This window comes from Biomphalaria glabrata, chromosome 3 (assembly GCF_947242115.1).
Source record: "Biomphalaria glabrata chromosome 3, xgBioGlab47.1, whole genome shotgun sequence".
Taxonomy (NCBI): Eukaryota; Metazoa; Mollusca; class Gastropoda; family Planorbidae; genus Biomphalaria; species Biomphalaria glabrata.
The window spans coordinates 3,231,054-3,253,462 of record NC_074713.1 but is presented as its reverse complement, the minus strand read 5'-3'; the positions used below and the strand labels follow the sequence as shown (position 1 = coordinate 3,253,462).

The window sequence follows — 22,409 nt, the reverse complement described above, 5'->3', positions numbered from 1 at the left end:
ATTTTGAAATGTATGAGGCACAATCTATCCTGCCAACTAAGAACTAATTCACATGCTGAAAGCTGCCTTTTGTCCAAATAAGAATTCAAATTTAAAAGAAAAACTATATTTTCTTTCTATAATCTATCACAAAGCTATGAACATTTTAAAATCAGGCAAAAGTTTCTGAAATGTCTGAATATCATGATTTATAGCCTCTCTAAAGAAACCTGTTTCTTATCCATAATATATTGAAAGTTTAATGGCTTTTAAAGATTATTCTGTCTTTCTATTAAGTCTAAAATACTGTATTTATTTTATTGCTAATATATTTCAAGTCCTATTCTCATAATAATAACCCATAATTTTTTTTATGTTCATATGATTGTAAAGTGTTTTTTTTCCTGTTTCTATTTCTCTGCTTAGAGGTGTCATTTACTTATATCTGTGTTATCTTTTGAGCCATTGACATCAAGTAATAGAAGTATATTGGAGTAGCTTTGTGTAACTAATGTTAGTCTATTGGCTGAGTTGATTGACACAAATTACCTTTGTAGTGTTCATCTATTCATTCTACACTTTGTTTTGAATACTTGATTGTGTGACAAATGTATGTAATTTAATGCTGTGATATAATCAGTCACAGAAGACATGCATGTTCTCACACTTGTAGATGTGTATCTTTTGTAACCTACTCACAGTCTCTAGTGTAGTCTTTTTACAAAGTTAATATTCAACTTATTTATATGCTGCTCTACTTGTTCATATTATACCATATAATTAATAACAGTGTTACTTAATACTATGGGTGTCAATGTTTGACAGATAAAAATCAACCATTAACCAGTACCATTCCCAAACTTTATGACCATCCCAATACATATTCAGAGTTATCACTACAATGAATACCACACTCTCCTTTTATTTTTAGTGTACTGTAGCCTTCACCACTTCTCCCTCATCTATACACACACATACATAGATCTTGTTTCTCCATGTTCTGTATTGAGATTACCTTAATGAGTTTCTTATTGATTTGGTAATTATCTCTGTGGGATTGCTGTAATCAAATCATAGGAAATTGTTGTTTTTTTTCTTTCATACTGTATGTTTTGTCATGGAGACCCCCAATCAATAGAGCAAGCACCAAAAAGAGAAGGGGGGAGATAATGTTCAGTGATTTTATGGAGGAAAAAAAATATTTGCACAGACTTAGTAATTTCAGTCAGGTTAGCAAATTTAGGGACTGTCTTCTTTGTGAAGAAACAACTGTAAGATAGGATTGTGAGATTATATAAAAATATTATGTTGAGTAAGGTTAGCACATTGTCTGAATGATATCATCATTTTATTGATGAACTTTGTTATTTAAAGACCAATATTCTTAATGATAAGAGTCTTTATAGAGGCATTGTTTCAATATTGTGGTTAGTATGTTCTTTATTTAGAAGCTTTACTTAATGATTCTCTGTTAAGGTTGGTATGCGGTCTATTTAGAGGCTTTACTTTATGATTGACTGTAAAGGTTAGCATGTTTTGTCTATTTAAAGGTAATAAGTATGCTTTCTCTCTAGGAACATTATTTTTATTATCATTGAGTTTAGTATGTTTTCTGTATAGAGGCTATGTTTTAATAATCTTGATAAGTTTAGTCAAATGTCTATTTTAAGGTTATTTTTAATAGTGTTCTCATTGAGTTTAGAATTTAAAATGAACAGTAACCTAGCAATTAATTGTAAGTTGTGAGTAACAATTCTGAAACATTCAAGAAAATGTTTTGTGAATATTAAATAAACATTATTGTTGAACACGTTGTGCATATTCTTGGAAAGAAAGCTTCAGTTTGATTAGATACCCTTTTGAATAGTTTGGATTTCATTAAATTCTTGATCCTTCAATTCTTGATATGGATCAATCAAATTACAGCATGTTATCCATTCTCTGGTTGAACAATATGTTTTATTGATCTATTGATTGATTCTAATGTGTATAAATGGCTTGTTTCATCCCAATGGACATTTGAGCCCTGGCTTCATTCACTCATTTGGTGTTCTGAGTGCAGTGCTAGTTCATTCAATGCAGTATATCTTTACTTCAAGATCATTGTCATTGTGCATAATAGACTCTCGTTTTTTTTTTTCACTTTTGAGAGATGTGGACCAGCTTGCAATTATTTTAACGAATAAACTGTTTTCTTTTAAAACCTATTGTGTTGTAGAAACTTCTTTTTGGCTGCACTCCAGTAATTGATGTGACTTTCTGACTTTTGACTGCATCCCAGTAATTGGTGTGACTTTCTGACTTTTGACTGCATCCCAGTAATTGGTGTGACTTTCTGAATTGCCTGGAGTGATATATGGAATAATATGTATTTTACAGGCATTAGTAATGAAATAATTGAGTTCTACTGTTAACATATAACACAGACTTAGATACTAGTGTTACTCAATTTTTTAAAATCTAACTTTTAAATTTTCTAAGTTCATGCTTTTTATAATAAACCTGTGCTTTTTATTCTGTTCATAAACTTTACTAATACAGCTTACTTAGTTATTATGTGCTGCTTACATAATTTTTCTTGCGCTAATTACTTAAAATCTTTTGGAAGTGTCTTCAGTTTTAGTAATAAAAGAGCACACTTTTAAAGCAAGAATATATTTTATTTTTAACAATGTTTGATTTGGTATTGGTTTATATATTTATAACATTATGGTCTCAGGTTTAGAAGAAGAAAAATGTAGTCAATATCAGTTTCAGTAAATATTCTAATTCTGATACATTACTAGTTTTAAGATAATAGTCCATTTTGAATCAATAGTTATTTAAATTTTTGTTTTCTTTTACTTAATGAATCTCATATTTCACAATAAGCAATTCTAGAAGAAGAGAATGTGTACTGAATAGAGTCAACATTTAGTCTCATTAGTTTGAATACAATGAAACATTAAACATTTCTTATGCAATTAGTTTTTAGCCTCCCTTTTATTTACAAGAAAAAACTAAAGCACATTTAGTCAATGAGAAGGCTTCAGCTCTTTTCTTTATTTTACTTCCAGTAGCCCTCTCAAGATGCAGCATATTCAAACTGATTAAGAAATGTTTGACCTCTTTATTAGGCTGATTAGGTTTTCTTAATAATATAACTTGAGACCCTTGTATGTTGCACACAGAGAAGGGGAGGGACTTATCCAAGACTTGACTAATACAACTATATTACATGTATTTAACAAATATTAACATGCACGTTCTGTATACAGACACATAGACATAAAATAACATATTGTTTAACCTTATTTAATACTTGTATACAATTATTCTTCTACTTACTGTCATGTCTCTGTTTACTCAGCGTCGACGTTGTAGATCCACACAAACAAGGTTCTACGGAACAGGCTCTGACAGTGATGAAGATGGACCTGGCCATTCACCTTGGAAATTACCACGTGGCCCTCAGGCCAGGGGCGTGGGAGGAAGTGGTGGTGGCGCTAGAGGTCCTCATCCTTTCCCTTCTACATTAATGAGGACGCCACGCAGTGCCCTAGGGAGATCGCCCAATACCTCTCGGTCCAATCTAAGACTGCGTCGCCGGCACAATGACTCACAAGATCTGAAAGCTTTTAAGAAAAGCTTTGCCGGTGCTAATGCCACTTTGGAGTCTGAGAGTGAAGAGTCTGGTTATGGTGATACTTTGGGGGAGTATACAATGCATGCCTCTAGTTTTGACACTCACTTAGATGAGCCTTCTATGTGGATGGGCTCTGAGCACACACCTCTAACCTATATTGAGTCTGAATCAGATAATGAATCAACAGCTAGTTACATCAGTGGAATTTTTTTGCCAGTGGATCCTAAACTGCAGAGGGAAAAAGGAACTCAAACTCCTGGCCATGCCAAAACCCAAACTGTTGATTTGCAAGAGACCCATAACACTATTACAACACAGACCGAAGAGCTCCCACAATCAGTTGCAGTGCAAACATTAGACACATCATTTCACTCAATAGGAGCTCAAACTAAAAGAAAAAGCAGGTCTAGGGCCAACATGCTTCGCAGTCTTCTTAGTGAGGTCAAAGACATAAAGAAGCAACATGGATTGGACGACTCCCGAGATGACATTTCTTCCATTGCATCTGATGCCACCACCATAAACAGAGAGATACTGGAGACCTTGACTCGTGATGTGGCTGCCCTCAAAGCAGCAAGTAACCAAAGTAGTGTAGCTAATCAGACTTCAACAGAACATGCCACTCAGACAATAAGATTTTCTGAAGAAGAAGCACTACAACAATCCAAAATGGATGAAATGCTTGAGGACATCCGACAGTTGAAAGCTGCCCATCTGAGCTCTGAGTTTGACCAGCGATCACGACCTTTTTACAGGGCCACAACTCCTGTAAGATTTGAGGCTCCACACCCTGTACCCAATCATGTACCACCTGAAGGTGAACCAATGGTTAATGGTCACATGTATGCAGTGCCCCAGGAGATGATGGCTGGCAGACGCAGGGTCACCCAAGAGGAGTTAAACAATATCAGTGAAAGGCTGGAGAAACTAAACAATTATCAAATACCTAGGCGCCATAATCCATATGTTTCTCCCTTTGCTACAGAGGTAGTGACAGTCCCCCCACCACCTCCACCAGCCCAGCCTGTGATAGTACAGCCCACCCGGGCTCTCTCACCAAGGAGATACAGGGTTAGAGAGTTCACCCGCTCCTATGATGACATTGATATGCTTTCAGATGATGACTACCGAAGCAGGCGAAGGAGAAGTCACAGAGGTCAAGGTGGAGTAATGGAAAGGTATCACCTTGATGATGCTATTTTAGAGGCAACACGGGCTTCCAAAAAACTTAAAATAATGTCTGCTAAAATGAAGCACAATTTACGTGATGAATTAAACAGGTCTAGATATTGACAAAGTAAATACATTTTAAAAAAAAAAACATATTTCAAGCATAAGTGCTAGATGCAAACCAATTACATGAACATTTTCTTCAAGCTTGGTTTGTACATTCCTTGCAAATTCCAGTTTCAGTTCAAACTTAAAGAGCCACACAACATTCTGCTATAGTACATACAATTATGTTTGCTCTCTTGCCTAAAGGCAGCATTCAAAATTATTTTTTTTTGTAATGTCTTTTTTTCAAAGTGTTTTTTTTTTACATGAAATATATGTTTTTTTTTTAATTTCCTCTCTTCCTGACACATTTTAATTTTTCCTTTTAGTAATAGAAAGAAAAACAGTCTTGTACTTTTGAATGACATTAATCTTTTGATTATATTTTCATATTGTGATTTTTTATTGTTTACAAATGACTTTTACTGTAGAAAGCCGTCCATGACTCTTTTGATGACTCAAATTTTGTGTACATTTTCATTTCTGAAAAAAATATTTGACAATTTTTTTTTATTTTATACATATTTTGTCCATAACTATTTGACAATTTTTTTTTTATTTTATACATATTTTGTCTATAACTATTACAATAGGTATTGAATAATGTAATATTTTAAAATCTATGTGTCACTTTTTTTTTTGCTATAGCAATCATTTAGAGCTTATAATATGTTGAATAGTTAATATAAGATTTTATTTTGATAAGCTTATGAATTTTAGTAAGGATCTGTCAAATATTAGAACACCATTTAGTTGTTACGTTGTAATATATATATATTGATATTACAAGACATACTTAGAGCTGTACTGTCTCAATATAAAAGTAGATGTTTGATGTTATAGTTGTATTTGAGAGGTAGCTCTTCATTTTTTTCTTTACTTCATTATAATAGATTATTGGTTATATCACTTAGAATACATTATTGGTTATATCACTTAGAATACTTTATTGGTTATATCACTTAGAATACATTATTGGTTATATCATTTTTAATCAATATATTTTTATAAGGTTATATTCTATGTCTTTTTTTTAAAAAGGTCTCTATTACAAGTGTACACTTTTTTTACCCAGGTTTAGCTAAAATTTTATTATCACTGTTGTGTGTTAACTATTTTTGTCTCAATATTTCTTCTAAGGAATGTTGATTTTCCCTATACATGTTCACATTAAATTAAAGTTAATAAACAAAATCTGAAATTCAACTTAAATAAGTTAATAACGTATTTATTTACAAGAAACATATTTTTTTTGTCATTACAGTAGTAATTTATCATAGTTAACTATTGTATTTGTTGTAAACTTATCTACAATTTTTTTTACAATATGTTTTAAAATAATTGTTAAACAAGCAAAATTAAATCCCAACTGAGGTTGTTATAATCAATCTTAATAATTGATAACTGTTAGAAATATGCTTAATTTGTTTGAAAAGCTGATTACAAAAAGAGAGAAAAATATATTTTTTTTTTCCATTAAGAAACCAGTCTGTTGGTAGAAATTCACCAAAGCAATATTTTTTGTTTTGTTTTTTAATGTACTTAATGAAAAATGAATATTACTTTTCCTTCATAAATGAAGTCAATGATTTGTAATGGCCATTCAATGGGAAAGTTATACCAATAAATGTCTTCCATCACTAACCACCACCACCTTCACATTCCCTGCCATCAATCAGATCAAATTAATTGTCTCACATAGTAGCAGTAACATAGAAAGAAAATTTCAGTAACATTCCATTAAAAATTACTTGTCAATGTAACATGGATGATTTTGTGCTTTCTGGGGTTTTTTTTTTTGTTGTTCTCTGGATTCTAGCAGCTCAGCAACATTCCATATATCTTGATTTGTGATAACCTTTTTTATTGAGGGGAAAAACAATCATTGTTTTATTTGTTTGTTATATCTATCCTCATTATTTGTGTAGTAGTAGACCAAGAGCTGTGATATGTGATACTGATTTTATGGTTCAAAAACTTTTTATTTAAGATTTTAATCATCATGGCTTCTTCACTTTAGTATTGTGATACAGTGATACATTTTTATAAATACGTGTGAAGACAAAACAAGCATAATAATTAATATAACATTTTAGAAGCCAATCCTATTCACCCTGCACATTTTTACCCCCCCTCCACTAAAACCAGAGCTTGTCTCAAAAAAAGAATCTAATCTTCAGTATTTTGTGAATATTTAATAAGTTAATTTTTTTGTATTCATTTGTTTCTAACATAAACCCCATGTATGTATGCATGATTCAAAAGTCTATTGGCTGGTGATTAATTTGTGTTGTAAACACTTTCATAATCACAAACTATATTAATCATTGGAATGAACTGATAAAAATCAGATGGACATTATATATGTACACTTGTAGATATCATGTCAGAATTACAACAAAGTTTTTTTGTGAATAGCATGCTCCTATATATGTACATATCACAAGAGAAACTGTGATACAAATTATTTATTTTTTATTCATATTTTTATTATAACGTCTTAAAATGGACTTAGTTTACAATCAACTCTTGCCAAATATTCCAATCATAATTTTTACATGCATGATGTGATTTTGGTTTGAACTTATTATTGTACTAGTTATATTTAAATTATATACAACAGAAAAGTAGTGAACACAAAGCATTTGAACTAAATGAATATTTAAGAGGTTTGACCTCAATGTTTCATAATTTGTTTTAGCCAAACAAAAAAAAACTTTTTCTAAAATAAACAATTTATTTTTTTATTTCACTTTCTAAAATAAAAAGAAAGTAAATGACACCTCTTGTCTGTTTCTTTTGTTTTTTGTCTGTCTGTGACTTTACCCTAGTTTGTTTTTTAATTATATGTTCTAGTTACTATTACCTGTCATTTGTATAGTGGGATTTTAATGCAATCTACAAAGCAGCCATATTCTCCTAACAATTATAGTTTAGCCTATTTCTCACACAATTCATGACCAAAAAATAATTAAACTCAATATGCACTCTGCTTGTTCATTTGACTCCTTATACATAGAAAAAAAATTCCATGCTGGATTCAGAGTAAGTGAATTTTGGTCCCAGCTGCACATGTGAAATCTCTAACCGCATAAAAGGAACATCTTAAAATAGTTTTAATTACATTTACTTTTTTGTTTTAGTAAAGTTTTAGAAATGTATTGAGTATCACAAATTTTGTGTCATCCAACCTTTTTTTAAAGCACAAGTTTTCTAATAATAGAAGAAGCATCACCTTCACCTATCCCTTAGTCTGTTGAACTGTTTTGGCACTACATAAGATTTGTCAATCCTGTTTCTCCATCTCTCTGAATTTCATTCAATGACAGACCTGTCAATTCTTTGTTTTGATGATGTTAGCTTCCTCTGTCTTAATCTTCCTGGTACAATACCCTGAAGGAAGGTCTTAGCAAGTTCTGAGGATCTTATCATTTGACCATAGAGTTAGAGTTTATGTTTTTTGAGAGTGATTAGCTGGTCATACTAGGGTCCAATTACTGTATTAATCCTGTTTCTAATCTCTTCATTCATGATGTGATCTTTGTGACACCTAGGATCTTTCTGTAGCATCTTAGTTTCATTGCTAGGATTCTCTTCTCTAGTTCTGCAGTCAGCATCCAAGATTTGCCTACATATAATTATCTGGCAGTGACCGGGGTGTGTAGGGTAATAAAAAAATATAAATATAACAAACAAACAGTAAAAATGATTGATGAATTTCTTGAGTGATATCTTGTAAGAATAAAATCTATGACATTAATACATCTAATGTATATAATTTAGAATAAACTGATACTATTGCTTAATAAATCAATACTTTACATCTGTTTGAGGCAAAGTATTAAAGAATACATCAGTATCAAGAGAATAGAAAATGGTTTGACTTAAGCTAGTAGCTAATTTTGGCTGATATAAACATTTTGTTAAAATAGTGTCCCCCAAAAAAAAAATCCAAATTAACATTTTACTCACAACTCTTTTAATATATCTCTGAAACCAGAGTGCTAAAAAACTGCTCCATTATCTACTGAAGACTGAGCTCACCAAAACAAGGAAAGGTTACACAACAAATAGTGTGGTTGATACAATGGACCACATGCCAAAAGTTTTTTTTTTTAAAAGGAAGAACATCAGAAGTGCTAAATGTTACTAACACTTGAAGGATGGCTGCCTGGTCTTGCGGTTTGTGCGCTGGACTGTCGTTTGGATTTATCGATGGTCCCAGGTTCAAACCCTGCCCGCTCCCATCCCCTGTCGTCCTGTGGGAGGTTTGGACTAGGAAGTAAACTATCTTCAACTCTGAAGGAACATCCGAAACATGTTAAACATTTTACAAAACAAAACATTTTACAAACAAATGAATAATTCAAATGTCAGTTGTTTCATAATTGCAGAGAACACTTGACATAATGTGTTGTTGTCTGAAAGGACAAGCTGTACAATTCTTATAAAACTAATCTTTGCAAGAAATATTACCCTATAATTAGAAGGTCATGCTAAAATTGTCTGGATCTAGTACATCCTTTAATACTTTTAAGGGTAATGTATTTGTGAATAAATAAAACAGAGAAAGATTATTGTGGAATTAATTTAAATACTTTCATTAAATAAAGTCAACAATTATAAACAAGTTGTATTACACTATTCAATCAACTGTATAATAGTTTCATTAGGACTACATTTCTCAAGCCAAACAAACCAACCAATAAATAAACCCTAAATCTTTTATAGTATTTTTTCATCTTTTTGGATCTAGCCTCTAGACACCATGTGCATTTTCAGAACTGTTATTAGCCTTTCAAGAGTCACTGATTTTTAGACGATGATGACAGCATAATAGCTAAATATTCACTATAAACTAAATGTTATAGGCCATCTTTCCTGCACTTACCTAATCAGATTAGGACAGATAAAATGAGAAATTGTTGCCAAAGAAAAGTACATACGATGATAAAAGAACTTAGCTATTTTTTGCTTTGTAGCATAAAAATATCTAAAAATATAATAAAATAAGGCTATAAGTAGGTCACAGATAGGTCTCATAGTCAAGCAAATTTCTACAATCTTACTTTTAAAATTCTTGTCAATATAATAATAGATAATTACATTAGATAAAAGTAACATATAATCTACAACTATTATTATTTAAATCACTTTTTAAAATCTTATTTACAAAAAAACATTTCTGTAATGTCATGTGTTCAGATTATCTCTAAGCTAATTAAAACGAAATCTTTTACTAAGGACAATACAATTATAAACATTCATTATTCACATTATATATACAATTAAGGATAATTAAAAAAAAAAACAGCTTTCCATTTTTAAGGGAATTATCACCACTTAAGTTGGCTTCAAAGATACATTCCATCTGTCCCTAACAGGAAAAGATGGTATTATTTTTATTTCCTTTATTTAACCACTCATTGACATAATAAGTTTTTAAATATGGAACCTCTGAAATCTTGCAAATGGATAGGAATACAAAAATAAACTTCTGTTTTGGTACAGATCTATACACAAAACATCTCTAGTTAAAAGTAAATTACTTTGTTTTCTAGCTAAATTTATAAACTCTTCATAGTCAAATAAACTATTTATCCAGTAGTATTGAGTCATTTGAGTAGAGGCCAACACAACAACCAAAATGAAAACTGCTAATCTCTTGATAAATAAACATCCTTTGAGTAGCTCTAAATACAACTTTTATTTAAATGCTGTGTAGAAACTTGTAGAAAGAGTTCTACAACTAAGGGAGAGAATTACACAAGTAGAAGAAGAAAGTGACAGTGTTTGCTGCAAACTAAGCCAGCCTGACAGAAATCTTGTTGAAGAAAGGATTAGGTAAGAAACAGCATTCAATGTGATTATACCATTCATATACTAAATACTGATTAAACTATTCATAAACAATGCAATCTGTGGAATTGTTATCACAAGTATTTAATCTTAATTGTGTTATCTATAACGAGCATAAGAAGAAGAACTTCTGACAAAGCCTGGCTTCTACAGCCTGTGGCAAATATATCTGAGCCCCAGATAAAAGCTACCACCATATGCAGGTCTGCCACATAAAATAGTGCACTCTTCCTTTTCAGACTTGAAGACAGTGTTTTATTTAATTTTTTAAAAGTTTACAGTCATAATTTCAAGATTTTGTCTTAGGTCTAGGTTTTATTGTTAAGCTTTCTTCACTTACATTATTTTGCTTTTTAACTTTGACAAACTATTTCTAAATTTAGCCTAATTTTCATAAATATTTGAATAGTAGATTGAAATCTTCTATATACATCACAGAAAGTCAGATCCTATCAATTTTAAGAGGAACTCATTAAACATTAACAAAACAATTATTAACATAGAAATTATCAACATAGCAATTATTGACATAGCAGCTGTTAGGAACATATTTCAACCATAATGAAACTGTGTGAAGTGAGAACAACATTTGAGGGAAGAGCATCCAATATCTTAGACCTTTTAGTTTAAGTTGTTCTCTCTGTTTCACTTTCTACCTGCAAAGTTTCAGATGAATCTAAAATTATACAGAACCACATTGCATTTTACATTAAAAAAAAATTGTAACTCTAATTCTACCATTGGAATTCTTTATATATTTTTAAATCATACACATACAGCCACACACAATCCATATCCAGCGGCATTGGATTGTGGTGTTCTTGTAATAATAATAATTAAAAAAATATATTGTTTCTGCATTGACTAAACAGAGATAGAGAGAATTCTCTAAACAAACTTGAGCTGAACATCCAGCATAGACTTCAGGGCTACACATCTATTGAGTCTGATCTCATGGTTATCAAGGAGGAAGCAAAGATATATATGGGCTGGCTGGAGGAACAAGAAGACAGGTTGAGGAGCAATGACCAGCTGACCAGGCATACAATTGAAGAACTCCAGGAGAAACTAAACAGCTTCAAGGTTAGGAACTGATTGATAAGGCCAGATAAAGTTGTATGAATTATCATAAATATTGGGGCCATGATGGCTGAATGGTAAAGCACTTCTGAACTGAGGTGTCTCGGGTTTGAATCGTGATTTAGAATTTCTGGATTTTTAGGACACACCTGAGTCCTCACAGCTCTAACAGGTACCTAATATTAAGTGGGAAAAAGTCATTGTACCGGCCACATGACACCCTTGTTAACTTTTACATCATCTGCCCTATAGATCGCAAGGTCTGAAAGGGGAACTTAACCTTATTTTTTACCCCAAATATAGGTATATATTGTTATATATTTTACTTGAATCACTAATTCTGATTCTTTCAAAACTGTCACTTTCAGCGCTTGTATCATCCATCTTCTCTTTTGTCTTTCTCTTTTAACAAAATACTGCAGTGTCTTGTAAGACTTTAGTAAGGCTTTTTGAACTTATATGTTTATACTGTCTAAGTATTTGGTCTATGATATTGCTGAGCAAAGAATTTAAAAAAGTTGATTAAATGTATAATTTTTTATTTCAAATTTTTTTTTGGTTATAAGTTTCATGTGTAAAATATTGAACATTTTACTGACAGATCTTTTTTTTTCTAAGATCAGAATCTGTTTCTGTGGGTTTCAAATGTCTGAAATGTTCAGTTTTATTTTTAATGTCATATGATTTTTAGCTTAATTAGTGCTTCAAGAATTTTGACAATAAATTTTTGGATACTTGCTATATCACCTACATTTACATTTTTAGAACTGAATTGGGAACTTGGCTTAGTTTAAATGCTCTATAAGTTCTGCAGTATTAATTCTTTTTTGTTCATATCTAGGCATTAGAAGATGAATTAAATCAGAAGCAGGTAACTCTACATGAAGTTCACCAAAAAGTCCATGATATTGTGGCTAATCTCCCTGTACAAGAGAAAGAAGTTCTGGAAAAGCTGATGGCTACTGTTCAAAGCCAACACAATGAAGTGTACAGTTCCTTGTCCCACAAGTTCCAGCAGCTGGAAGACATGACCAGCTGCAGTCTGGAGTTCAATCAGAAGATGGACAGAGAGACTAAAATCTTGCAGGAGAGAGAGAAGGAATTTCAAGGGCTGAGCAGCACTTATGTCTTCAACTCACTGGACACTGAGAAAATGTTGGAGAAATACAAGGTACTAGTGATTTTAATGTTAAACAGTTTTATAACATGTTTTAGAAATCTTGCAAGCAAACTAGAATTTACAGCATTATTATTGTTTTGTATATTATGGAGCTTTGAATGTCATGAAAACTTAATGACTTAGAAGGGTTTCAATCTCTAATTAACATAATCAACTAGATAAGCACTTCAATAATAGGATGTAATAACATTCTTTAAAGGATTAGCTGTATTTTATAAACATATACATGTAATGTACTATAGTCAATCAATAATTAATTATAATCACAATCAGGTGAACAATGTTTAAAATAGACTTATTGTTCTTATTAAAAATAACTGTATTTGCCATTAAATGATATGTGAATTATAATGTGAATCAACAAATAAAAGGAGTTAACTAAAAACTAGATCTAGCATATCATAGAAGAAGAAAGTATAAGTCTAGATCTGAAATTATAACTTGATAATAGAAGAAGACTTAAATATAAATCTGAGATTATAAAAGAATATCTAGGGTTAGTATGAAACTAGTTTTGAGCAAGAGTAGTAATTATTCTTTGGCAATTTTAAATCTGTTGTTAAATAGCATGTTTAAAGCTATGAATTAGTTACACAAAATTGATATTATTCTGTTTGACATTTTTATCTGATTCTGTTTTATCATTAAATTTTTGAATAAAATTATTTAGTCACTGAATGTGAAGGTCAAAGTTCAATTTAAAAGTATCAGTGAGCTAGAGAAAAAAACTGAGTATATGATGGACAACATGACAGAGCAGGGAAGAGCTGACATCAGAAGTGCCATAGCAGGTAAGGGAAGTCTTCTAATTCATTTAGTCTTTTAACAACTTTCTTTTAAAAAAAAGTGCTGAAAGGTGAAGTGCTGGACTTATGTACCGTGGGGTCCCGATGACTGAAATTTTTTTAAGGATAGACCTTAGTTCAACCAACTTTAATGGGTACCTTACTTACATTTGGGGAAGGTGGCTGGTCCTTGTGCTGGCCACATGATACCCTTGTTACCCTTCAGCCATAGAAACAGATGAGCTTTACACCATTGGCACCCTTACATTGCAAAGTCTGAAAAAGTTGCCTTTACCTGACTTTTTTTTCTGGGTGTGAGTGGATTAACCATTTGACTGACACTGAGCTGAAATCCCAAGGAGGCGAGACATTTTGAGTTTGAGATTTAACCATCTGCCTTGTTGGTCTTCAAATGGGATTGAACTACAACATTAACATGCCCTTGTCAATAGCAAAACAAAAAATAATTTATAGATACAAAATAATGACTTGAATATTTTGATTTCATTGTAGAGTTATCTGAACAACATGAGGAGTTCTTCAAAAGATTGACACAGAAACAGAATGACCTTCAAGAGTACTTGATGTGCCTCAAGAAATTTGAAGGTCAAACTTTGAAGCTGGAACTGTGGTGTAATGAGACTGTCAAGCAATTAGACGAAAGTGTCCTTGGAACTTTGCCCACTGAAATGGTGGAGGAAAGATTATCTGCTATTAAGGTATTGAAGTACATACACTTGTACCAGAATTTACTACCTTTCATTAAGGCTTTCTTCTTCTTTCTAGTCACCTACTTCTTTGCTGATGAGATATAAGCTCTTTTGCTGTCTTTGCCGAGGAAAAAAAGTTTGCCGTTTTTTTTTCATCTGCTCCTCACTGCCATACAAAACATGTTGGTTACGCTGTGTTGTTGTAGTAGTAGTGTCTTTCTAAGGGGAATTAAATTGGGACATTCAAAAAGGGTACAACTGACAGTTTTGTAAGGGAGAGGACAGTTTCTACAAAGGGGGGTGGGGGAGGGTTTCATTCTTTTGTTATGGCTACATATGTTTACTTCAAGAATAAATAATTATACAAATTCTAATTTCCATTGAAAATTCTACAAGTTTCTTTTTTTGTTTTTTTAATAATTATTATTATAGTATTAAACTCTCAATGAAAACAAATGCATGCTTACCTTACTATAACTAGAGGGAGATTTTGTATTTCCCATAATATATCAGCCAGTTCATTACAATAAAGACAATAGTCATGTTGTTTTTTTAGAAGAAACTCTGTGTGCTCAAAATGTATAAATTTAACTTAAACTAATGAATAAGTTGACTTTGGCTAAAAAGTCTCACATATTTTAATTGCTAAACATTATATGTGTTTGCTTCATTATTTAATATTGGATCCTGATTTAATAGTGGCTCTGTTCATTGAGTGTATTGGTTTTAAATAATTATTTCTTCAATCCAGATTTGTTTTTCTCCTTCCCTCTATAAAACTAATTTAGTTTTGTAGAGACAATGATTGCCTTCTGTCATATTTAAGATTATTGAGCTGAAAATTCTGGACACATATATTAGCAATATGAAATTATACAACTACATTTTGTGATAAAATAAATATGTTTTCAATTATGATAAGAGAAAGTCAAGAGTTTATGTTACTGATCAATAAGTCTGTATTTCCTTTCACTGTTCTTTTCTAATATTTAGAATAAAAAATGTAGTCTAATTATTTTAAAAATGAAATTCTATTCTCATATAGGGTTTGAGTAAAAAGATTTCTTCTTATGAGACATTGCTTCAAGAAATGATAGTCTTCCAAGAGAATTATCTCCCTTTACTGTCAGAAACAGATCAACTCAAGCTACAAGAACATCTAGATTTGATCAAATCAAAATTTGACAGGTGGACAATGGAAACATTATTTAGAATGTAGTATTAAATGACTGTACACTAAATCAATTCTATATTTAAGCATGTCACCCTTGAATTGGATGGTTAGCTCAGTCCTATACTTTTTATTTGACTAGCTTTTGTATAGTGCAACTATCATGCTTATACCCTGCCCAGGGTGCTATGATCTGGGAGAAGGTTTTCATACTATATTGAGGCTCTCATTGCACACAACTCTGCTTCAATGGGGATTTTAGCTTGAGTCCCCTTGATAAAGTCTGATGACACATACCATGCATAGCTAGATACTTGAAGAACCAACAGAAACTCATCAAGCAATCAAGATAATTAAAAATCATTCTATGTTGTGCAAATCTTTACCATTGCTTGTTATAAACAATAATCAATGTATAGTAGATGAAAAGATGGGATTAATTTGACCTAGTCATTTAATATGATTTTTTGCACAATTTTATATTGGTAGCAAAACTTAAATTATCAAGTTATCATGTTATTTTGAACGATTTCACATCTTCCTGCGCCACTGTATATCTAAACTTGTATAAGTGAAATTCTCTCTTTTTCTCCAGTGTTTGTGACCAGGTCCAATGTCAAGCCAAGAAATATGAAGACTATATAGTAGAACAAAACACTATTGAAAACACAGTGTCCGTTTGTGATGAGTTTCTTCTCTCTGTGCAAACTGAAGTGAAACAGATCAATCTATCACTAGGTCCAAGCATAGAGGATGTGCAGCTTGTCCTTCACAAATATGAGGTAGTCCTTTCATAATATCATAACATTGAACACCATTAACATTTTGTCATGTTTAGGAAAGGTCGTTATTGCTTTTGTGCTCTCCGTATGTTACATTTAAATCTCAAAAACTAAAAGTGTATTGTGTTAGGATTACATGCGATGGTTATTTTTAGTTTTCTCATAGTGAACTGAGATACAGGGGCTGTCCATTGGGTTTGTGTATAAAACAAATGTTCCTTCCTTAATTTGATTGACATATAAATAGTTGATTTTTTTTTAGAAATTTTTGTCCTTGCACTTGATAAGAAAGTGCCACACACAATGTTACTGCAAAGAAGTTGAGTCTTTATCAAATTTTTTAGGTATTAGTTTAGGAAATCAATTACATCAATGAGGACTGTCAAAGTTCAGGCCCGTAAATATTGGCTTGGTTCTAGATACTATCCTCCAAAAGCATGCTGAAAGGTTGAATAACTAGATTGACAACACAACTGAATAGCTTCTTAATTAGCTGTTGTTAACAGCCTCTGATGATAAGTGGAGAATCTCGGTTGCACAAAATGTTAACATGCAAGTTTAGTAGTGGTTACAGTAGAATTAAATGGCTGAAATGAGCATAAGGTGAAAATAGACAAAAGCCTAATTTTCAAATCAGCCTTTTATTTTAATATGAATTTTTTTATTGAGATCTAAATTTGTTTAAAAGTATTTAAAACCATTCTTTGTAGAAAATAAAAGAATTACTTCATGACTTTGAGCCCAAGCTAACAGAGTTGGACAGTATGAAAGAAAAACTGGATGTGTAAAAATAGACAAAAGCCTACTTTTCAAATCAGCCTTTTATTTTAATATGAATTTTTTATTACGATCTAAATTTCTTTAAAAGTATTTAAAACCATTCTTTGTAGAAAATAAAAGAATTACTTCATGGCTTTGAGCCCAAGCTAACAGAGTTGGACAGTATGAAAGAAAAACTGGATGTGTGAAAATAGACAAAAGCCTACTTTTCAAATCAGCCTTTTATTTTAATATGAATTTTTTATTGAGATCTAAATTTGTTTAAAAGTATTTAAAACCATTCTTTGTAGAAAATAAAAGAGTCACTTCATGACTTTGAGCCCAAGCTAACAGAGTTGGACAGTATGAAAGAAAAACTGGATGTGTGAAAATAGACAAAAGCCTACTTTTCAAATCAGCCTTTTATTTTAATATGAATTTTTTATTGAGATCTAAATTTGTTTAAAAGTATTTAAAACCATTCTTTGTAGAAAATAAAAGAGTCACTTCATGACTTTGAGCCCAAGCTAACAGAGTTGGACAGTATGAAAGAAAAACTGGATGTGTGAAAATAGACAAAAGCCTACTTTTCAAATCAGCCTTTTATTTTAATATGAATTTTTTATTGAGATCTAAATTTGTTTAAAAGTATTTAAAACCATTCTTTGTAGAAAATAAAAGAGTCACTTCATGACTTTGAGCCCAAGCTAACAGAGTTGGACAGTATGAAAGAAAAACTGGATGTGTGAAAATAGACAAAAGCCTACTTTTCAAATCAGCCTTTTATTTTAATATGAATTTTTTATTACGATCTAAATTTGTTTAAAAGTATTTAAAACCATTCTTTGTAGAAAATAAAAGAGTCACTTCATGACTTTGAGCCCAAGCTAACAGAGTTGGACAGTATGAAAGAAAAACTGGATGTGTGAAAATAGACAAAAGCCTACTTTTCAAATCAGCCTTTTATTTTAATATGAATTTTTTATTACGATCTAAATTTGTTTAAAAGTATTTAAAACCATTCTTTGTAGAAAATAAAAGAGTCACTTCATGACTTTGAGCCCAAGCTAACAGAGTTGGACAGTATGAAAGAAAAACTGGATGTGTGAAAATAGACAAAAGCCTACTTTTCAAATCAGCCTTTTATTTTAATATGAATTTTTTATTGAGATCTAAATTTCTTTAAAAGTATTTAAAACAATTCTTTGTAGAAAATAAAAGAGTCACTTCATGACTTTGAGCCCAAGCTAACAGAGTTGGACAGTATGAAAGAAAAACTGGATGGCTCACAGCCTATTGCTGCTGTCCTACTGAGAATCACAGAGACATACAAGTTTCTACTTCACAAAGTTGGCCATCATGTAGAGATGTGCCAGTCAGCCATTGAGTCCAGAGACAAGTTTGAACTACAGTTGTCCCAGCTAGACTCAACTCTAGCAGAATGTGAAATGTTATTAGCACATTCTGAAACTAAAAATGTGTCTAAATATCAAAGTGTTCAGGTGAATATTAATTTTAGTGACATATCTTTGTGTTTTTAATCTGACCTTTTTTTCATGAGTGACTGGGTGGATATAAGGGGATTGTTAATGCAGAATGAAAATATTATAAATAAATGAATGAATCAGGAAGAAAGTTGTTGTTAGTTTCAGACCTGAAAGACTTAGTTTTTTATGTATTTTATTAGTATTTAGGGTTTTTAATTTATTACAATTAATCAAAGAGAATCCATTGAAGATAATAATGAATAGAAAATAAAGAGAAAGAAAGAAAACTTGGTTTGGATACAATAATCTTACAAAAGAAAGAATCAGTTTTGTTTGTTAATGTTCAGTTTAAAAAGAACTTAAAAAAATAGTTCATGTGATAGTTATTTTATCATCTGACCTTACAGTTCAGAATCCAATTTAATAATTGAGAACCAATTGAAAAGCAATTTTTTTTAATGGCATGGTCTGAGTATAAAATGAAAGATCTATTGCTAAATAAATTTTGGAATTCTTTACTTTGATTAGAAGTTAGTTCAAAATGTTGTGTTTTTTTATACTTAATGTTCATGCCTATAATTATGAACACAAATATTGATAAGATTTTCTTTTAAACCTGATTATAATAAGGCTTATCTTCAAGTCCAAAGATTAGTAAGGAATGCAGTATTTCCTGTGGCTGCTGAGCAGCCCCAGCTGTGACAAAAATGATTTGCCACATCCAGGGCAAGCATAGCCATTGTCCGCAGGTGGTCGATTAAGATTTTCTTTTCGCCATCTGCATCTGTCCTCGGCAGCAGATACTTTGTTGCTGTCCTGCAGTGTGTGAAAATTTCAGCAGGCGACTTTGAGAGTATAAGATACAATTATATGTACACAATTATTATGTACACAATTTTAATAACCAAACTTTTTAAAAGTACACATACAAGTTTATCTTAACCTGAAACAAATAGGCCATCTGAAAAAAAAAACACTTGCAAGTTTTAGAAGTTTGTGTTAAAATCATTTAGCATTTTAGTAATGAGAATATTTGTTGATTTATTATTACTGTACATACTATATCTGATGTCAAGACATAAATGTTGTTTTTCATTAGAATTTTTTTTTTTAGAATTTATTTGTTGACTTCAAAAGATTACATACTTTTTTTTTTGGATCACTTTTTTTAATTTAAAAATCAAAATTTGTTTTTAAGCTTGTTCAGGAGAAGCTTGAAGCCATTGAGTTAGAATTAATCAAATCTATGGAAAGAGCAAAACTTATTGAACAGGAGGATACTGATAACCCAGTGACTATTTTATCTGACAGAGTGGAGATAATGAACCAAAGGGTAGGCCCTTACAACACTTGTACATGCTTTAAAGTAATTTTTTTTTGTAAAATAAGGAATAAATTTAAAATGTATTTTGTATGATTGAACTACATTGAATCTTCAGTGTAAGATGTTAAGAGAAGAGATTCAAAGCTACCAACAACTTGTGGCGTCTGCTGAAGTGGAGAGAGAAAAATTTGAAACTTTGGTGGAAGATGTGGTGATCTGGTTTGATGAGAAAGAAGAATGGATCGCTTCTTGCTCCTCAGTACCTCTAGCTGAAGCTGAAACATCGGCCATTATTGATAAACATAAAGTATCCATTTTTATTACTATTAATATATTCATTTGTAATAGATCATAGTTTATTTTTGTAGACACATCAATGAAAACTGTTTTATACAATGATATTTTAAAATTACAATTTAATATCTGTTCATAATTTGAAATTTGCACTGACCTGTATACATTTATGATAACTTTTCTTATTTTCAGTTAATTTCATTAGAAGTCTCTGCTAAACTAAAAGAAGTTAAAAGTCTGGCCAACACACTTGTTGAACAATGTGGTCAGATTGGATTGCCTCTTTCAGCACAAGTTACTGCCAAGCTCACGCAAATAAATCATCTGGAAGAGTTAACCATGGTTAGTCTGTTACTGAACTAAAACAACCAGTGTAGTAGTTTTACTTTAAGAACTAATAACTCAAAATTGTAAACATTTTTAAAAATTTGTTTTTAGGACATTTATCCTTATATTTTATTTTTAACATCTTTAGTTCTAAAAGTCTGACTAAACTTAGGCTATGCATTATTTCAGTGATATGAATAACAATAAATGTGTTCTTCAAATCCAAAGATTACGAATGAGTGCAGCACTTTAAGTGGCTAAGCAATCCTAACTGTCATATACATATAATGCCACATCCAGAGCAGAGATAAATTTTTTAAATGTCGGTGGTCAGTTTGAGTTCTCTTATCTTTTGCTATGTATACCTGTCCTTGGCAGTAGTTTTCCTTTTGGTATCAAATAATTATCCCACTGCATATGTAAGAGATTTCCGGCTGTCTTGTTCGGAATCCACCTGCTGCCAGCTGCTCTATATTATGTTAGTTAAACATATGTTGTTATGATAGTTATGAAATATGATAGCTATATGACAATATGTTCTATGTTAGTTAAAGCCAACTGGCACCTGAGTTGGTCTTCTAAGCATTTTCAGGGGGAACCTCTGTCAAATCAAACACTCAGCAAAAAGATTGCCTTGGCATATGGTCATTTCCCATCAAACATTTATCAGTAATATCATATTGTGTAAATGTTGTCTAATACTACTGATACAAGCCTTGATCAAAGAAAAAAAATTGTATAGATTTCAAAGATACCTTTGTCAACTGATAAATCTGGACAACTTTAAAATGTAACACATTTAATAAAATCTCTCACATAAGACATTAGATAAGATAATTTTATTGATCCAATCAAATGGAATTTCAGTTAAAAGATTTTAAAAATCCATAGTCTATAAATTTTTAAATAATCTGAATCATGTACTAAATAAATACATAAGCTGAACTGTTAAATATGACCATACTGTGTCTTACTTTTAAGTCATACAAAATTTTTGTAGATCTGTTTCAATGTTGTTGATGCCTTGTATGTCCTCTATAGGCAGCCATATTGACAAAAGAAACATATTTGGAAGAAGCTCACAGCAAAAGAAAACAATTTGAAAGCTGTAGTAAAGACGTTTCTGATTGGTTGACACAAGCTTCAGATTTATTGGATTCTGGTTATGATGGTTTGGATTATGATACCCTTGATGAGACCATCACCCAGTTGACTGTGAGTCTGTTCACAAAGTCTTGTAATTATAGGCTAACTATTGGAATATATGAGTAACTGAAATATTTAGCAAAATAAAATTAATAAACAACTAAAAAAAAATAAAGAGGATACTATGATTCCTGATACTAGTGCCTTGGGGATATAATTGTACTTATTGATCTGCTGCTAGTCTAGCTAGAAATGCAGACATTTTTGTGTATACTTTGTTGTTCTTTTTTCCATAACGACAACTGTACTTTGTGATTAGCACTTTATTAGCGACTAGTTAAAATTAACTATTTATTGTTCTATTTCAGGATTTTTTCACTGTTGCCAGTTTTAGTCAGGAAATGTTGACTCAGATAGATGAAGTCTCGGCTAACTTGTTTCCCACCTTGGACACCAATGATAGCATGACCTTGAATCAAACATTGAAAAACTTCAAGCAGAAGTATTCCAAAATTGTTTCAGCTGCTCAGAATAAGATGGCTGTCATGAAGAGTAAATCAGAACAATGGAGACAACTCCAGGTAACATTTCGTTCTTAGATAGCAACTTCATATTTTCACTTTTTT

The 22,409-nt window shown here is 31.4% G+C and overlaps 1 protein-coding gene across 7 annotated transcripts in view; it reads left to right on the top strand.

Moving 5' to 3' along the window:
- The window catches only part of LOC106069939 (muscle-specific protein 300 kDa-like), a 224,566-nt gene that overhangs the window by 112,009 nt on the left and 90,148 nt on the right, over positions 1 to 22,409 (top strand). For all 7 annotated transcript variants that reach the window (XM_056022934.1, XM_056022937.1, XM_056022935.1 and 4 more), the window contains 13 exons: positions 10,605 to 10,723; positions 11,611 to 11,821; positions 12,660 to 12,989; positions 13,669 to 13,789; positions 14,297 to 14,502; positions 15,539 to 15,681; positions 16,260 to 16,446; positions 18,417 to 18,707; positions 19,891 to 20,025; positions 20,132 to 20,323; positions 20,503 to 20,652; positions 21,679 to 21,852; positions 22,152 to 22,364. In XM_056022934.1, coding sequence (XP_055878909.1) covers positions 10,605 to 10,723; positions 11,611 to 11,821; positions 12,660 to 12,989; positions 13,669 to 13,789; positions 14,297 to 14,502; positions 15,539 to 15,681; positions 16,260 to 16,446; positions 18,417 to 18,707; positions 19,891 to 20,025; positions 20,132 to 20,323; positions 20,503 to 20,652; positions 21,679 to 21,852; positions 22,152 to 22,364 — 2,472 coding nt within the window. The remainder of the gene's footprint in view (positions 1 to 10,604; positions 10,724 to 11,610; positions 11,822 to 12,659; positions 12,990 to 13,668; positions 13,790 to 14,296; positions 14,503 to 15,538; positions 15,682 to 16,259; positions 16,447 to 18,416; positions 18,708 to 19,890; positions 20,026 to 20,131; positions 20,324 to 20,502; positions 20,653 to 21,678; positions 21,853 to 22,151; positions 22,365 to 22,409) is intronic.